The 4,452-nt window shown below is 44.2% G+C and overlaps 1 protein-coding gene across 1 annotated transcript; it reads left to right on the top strand.

Annotated features, from left to right (window-relative positions):
• Positions 1-1,270: 1,270 nt before the first annotated feature.
• On the top strand, positions 1,271-3,663 carry LOC112280552 (L-ascorbate oxidase). Its single transcript, XM_024516156.3, has 2 exons — positions 1,271-1,776; positions 1,955-3,663. Exons 1-2 carry the CDS (start codon positions 1,408-1,410, stop codon positions 3,323-3,325), a joined length of 1,740 nt encoding a protein of 579 aa, XP_024371924.1. The 5' UTR covers positions 1,271-1,407; the 3' UTR covers positions 3,326-3,663.
• Positions 3,664-4,452: the final 789 nt, after the last annotated feature.

The following is a 4,452-nucleotide window of genomic DNA, read 5'->3' as shown; positions in this document are numbered from 1 at the left end:
ACTAAAACCACTTTATTTCTAATTATCTTACCTACCTAAGGTAGCTTAACCACCTTATCTATTATAATACATGTGCGGCTAATGACTATTCTATTTACATTAATGTCCTAACTTTTTCCTTCTAATCCTTTTTATATTAGCTCTTCTTCTACTTCTTTGTCTTCTTCATCTAACATCTTTTACAATCAAGTCTTCTCTTCTTGTTTTAACTTTTCATACTAATATTTTTCCTTCTTGTTTTAACTCTTTTTTCCACTGTTTATTTTAATAATAACTTATATTTAAGATTTTCTAAAATATATCTGCTAAAAAATGTAAAATATTTATTTTATTAAATTAGGCAATAAGTAAAATTCTAAATTTAAAAATATCCAAAAATAAATAGGTAAGGAAATAGATAATCATTATTTTTTATTAACTCAGAAAGCAAGGTCCAAGAGATACACTATGGCTAGTACTTCATCTCTAATAACTTATATTTAGAAGAATTCTTAATCACATTAAAGACATAAAAATGTTATAACCTATCATTGTTGATTTATATTTTGAAGTATCTAAAAACAATGAAATAATGTGATCTATATGCAAGACATATGAATAAATAGATGAAAGAAAATAATAGGTTAGGTTATGGAGCATGTTGCAAAAAGACATTAACCTGATCTATAACAAAATTCCGAAACAAAAAAACAATGTTTAAAGAAATTTGAAAAGACTTGAAAAAATAAACTTTGGGATTACAATTTTAAGCAAGTGTATGAAATGAGGATACGGCCTCCTCCTGGTATGTATAAGCCACTCAATATTGGAGCCATACAAGAAGGTATACAATATGAACCTACTCATTTTCCAAAAATAAATAAATAAAGCATGCTAGCCAAGGCGGCGGAACTTTGCCTTAACCCCTAAAGATGCAGATCGCAATTGACTTTCAAGGTTCTCCTTACGTGCACAACACTTTCGACAGTGCTACTCCCCAAGCAAAGAGGGACAATAAAGCTTACAGCACATCCAAATCTGCTCGCCACAAAGATCCATGAAGAACCGCCGCACAATAAGGCATGAGTCAAACAATCGGATTTGCACATGCCGCACAAGTCTATGCACTAGGGTCTCCAGCCAATCGAGGTCAATCGTGAATTACATCGCCGAGCCGTGGCGCCAAGCTGAAGTCGTTACAACGCGGCCTCCGACTGGAATCCCAACAGATCACTCGATCAACATGTTCAAATGCGACTCATCCAACCAGTTTATATTCAACCCCGACTTCTCCCCAGAAGTGCTGCGCCACTCCGTCTCCAGCTGCTGATACCAGCACCCAGAGTTCAGCATCAAGTCCACAGACGGACTTGCGTTTTTGCTTAGGTGCTACTAGCGTCCAGAGCTACCAGTGTCCGGTGAGAAACGATGCAGGACCTGAAGGACACCCTTGTTCGGGTGGGATGTCTGGCGTTGGTGACGTTGATGCTTGCGGTGCAAGCGGAAGCAGCTGTAGTGAGCTATGACTGGAACGTAGACTACATGAACGCTGCCCCTGATTGCGTGCAGAAGCTGGTTCTGGCTGTGAATGGCCAATTTCCATCCCCAACAATTCGTGCTGTAGAAGGTGATACAGTCGTGGTGCAGGTGACAAATCATATTCCTACTGAAGGAGTTTCATTTCACTGGCATGGCATACATCAGAGGGGCACGCCTTACTACGATGGCGCCGCGTATGTGTCCCAGTGCCCCATCAACCCTGGGGAGACCTTCACTTACAGGTTCAAAGTTGACAAGGTGAGCTTTGTGAACACTGTAGGTGTCACCCGTGACTGGCACGCACTGAATCTTTCACGAGGTCCTTGATTTCGCCCCTGACAGTGCGAGATTTAGCTGGGCACCAGATTGATCCATTCTGTGGGTGATCGCTACTAGGTCCGACCAATTTAACTAGATCGGGGTTGTCGATGTGCAGGCTGGAACCTACTTCTACCATGGCCACTTCGGATTGCAGCGCTCGGGAGGGATCTACGGCTCACTCATCGTCGACCTGCCTGCTGGCAAGAAGGAGCCGTTCTCGTACGATGCCGAGCTCAGCATCATCCTCAATGACTGGTGGCACAAGTCTGTTTACGAGCAAGAGCTCGGCCTCAACAGCGTTCCCTTCAAATTTGTGGGCGAGCCACAATCCTTGTTGATAGAGGGTCGCGGAAGATACAACTGCTCTCTACTTCCACAGAATGCCACCACTGCGCCCCCTGGCTGCCTGGTCTGCAATTCCACCGACCCTAGATGCGCACCTCATGTGTTGCCAGTCACTCCTGGAAAGACGTACCGTCTGCGCATCGCCAGCGTCGCGTCCCTGTCGTCCCTCAACTTTATCCTTGAGGGCCATAAAATGACGGTGGTCCAAGCCGACGCTCGCAACGTCCAGCCTTTCGTCGTCGACAATCTGGATGTGTATTCTGGTCAGAGTTACGACGTGCTGTTCACCGCCAACCAAGACGCCTCCAAGAACTACTGGGCTTCCATCAATGTGCGAGGCAGGAAACCTGCCACGCCCACCGGTCTCGCAATCCTGCAGTACCTGCCCAATCCAGCGAATCTGCTTCCCACCACCGCCGCTCCAGTAAGTCCTGTCTGGAACGACACCGCCACCAGCGTTGCGCTGGCGAAGAAGATTTATGCCAACGTCGATTGCGAAGCATCACCCCCCAAGAAATCTCACCGCACCGTGGTGATCCTGGGCACACAGAACAACATCGAAGGGCGCATCAAGTGGGCTTTGAACAACATTTCATACGTCCACAATCCCACGCCCGTCCTTGCAGCGCTGAAGTACAAGATCAGGGGAGTGATTGACGCCGCTCCACCGCCCAACTCCCCTGTCAAGAACTACGACGTCTATTCCCCACCGTCTGCGGCGTTTCGAAACGCCAGCTACGGCAGCCCGGTGTACATCTTCAAGAAGGACATCGTCGTGGATGTCATTGTCCAGAATGCCAACACCCTCAGCACTCCCAACAACAGTGAGATCCACCCCTGGCATCTGCACGGCCACGACTTTTGGGTCATGGGCTACGGCGACGGGCTATTCGACCTCAAAAAGGACGTTGCGAGCTTCAACTTGGTGGATCCGCCACTACGCAACACAGTGGCGGTGTTTCCCAACGGATGGGTAGCGATCCGGTTTGTGGCTGATAATCCCGGCGTGTGGCCTTTCCATTGCCATGTCGAACCACATTTTTACATGGGAATGGGCACCGTGTTCGCGGAGGGCATCCACAAGTTGCCCAGTTTGCCTAAGGAGACCTTGGGCTGCGGTCTGACCAAGCGGCGTCTGTAGGCCGGCAAAAGAACGATGAGGAAGTTCCGATTTGCAGCTCCTTCGGCGCTGCCGCAGAAGAGCGTGGCGTCGCACTCCTGGTTGGAACCCATGGAGGCGGATGAGTGCTGCGGATGCGTGCATGGCGTTCTGGGGATGCACGGAGGGCGTTAATATCATTCGGGAAATTCGTTGCTGTTGCAGCCTCCCTCTGTCGGGCTCTCGGCCGAACCTGCAAGTTGCATCGATTTGTTGCAACAATCCATTCTTCAGAATAAATTCAGAGACTTTTGTTGTTTTCTCAAACAATGACATGAGTAGTATACCTTTTTCAATGGAATTTAATGTTTTCTTCACAATGTAGTGGGGATTTCTGTGATTGGGCATTATTTTGCAAGCATGACCTGAATGTGATATTATCGTGTCATGTCGTGAATTTTAATTTCACTTCTTTTTCATCAGTATTTGTGAGATGGTCGTTGGTTTTTCATGTATTTTACTGTTACCTCGTTCAGTTCTCCAGTTTAAATTGAAGATAATAAATATGGCATTTTGTTGTCGTTTATTTATTTATTTATTTATAATCCTTTCTTTACATGAATGAAGAAAGGTAATGTTTAGATTGATATTTTTCAATTTAAACGATCATTTAGATAGGCAAGTTGACTTGTATGCCCCATTAAGATTTCATATTTATACTAATGCATACTGCATCTTTAAAATCATACACATGCTGTGGTTATTGTCTAGGAAAGTGAATTGGAGAATACCAAGCGGTCTTGTGTGCTAAGTTCAAATACATACATACTGCACACCAAGTTCAAACCAAAATGACCATAGTAATTGAAACCAGAGTGCTAAGTGCAAATACACACATATTGCACACAAAGTTCAAACCAAAATGACCATAGTAATTGAAACCAGATTTGAGAAAACCAATGTACTCAAGATTGCACTTAAACATGCTGCATTCACAAACACCAAAGTAGATGCAAATTTATATTTAAAATTTCCTCATCAGCTGTCATTGGCAATTATTTTTGCACAAGTAAATCTAAGATGTGTGACACTTAGAAATAACAAAGAATCTTAAAGAAATATTAAAAATAAAAACTTAGAAGAAATAATAAATAACCTCAAAAAAATAC

Source organism: Physcomitrium patens, chromosome 3 (genome assembly GCF_059467195.1).
Source record: "Physcomitrium patens ecotype Gransden chromosome 3, ASM5946719v1, whole genome shotgun sequence".
In the NCBI taxonomy this organism is placed as follows: Eukaryota; Viridiplantae; Streptophyta; class Bryopsida; order Funariales; family Funariaceae; genus Physcomitrium; species Physcomitrium patens.
Note: the sequence above shows the minus strand (reverse complement) of the source record. Positions and strands in the feature narration are given on the sequence as shown.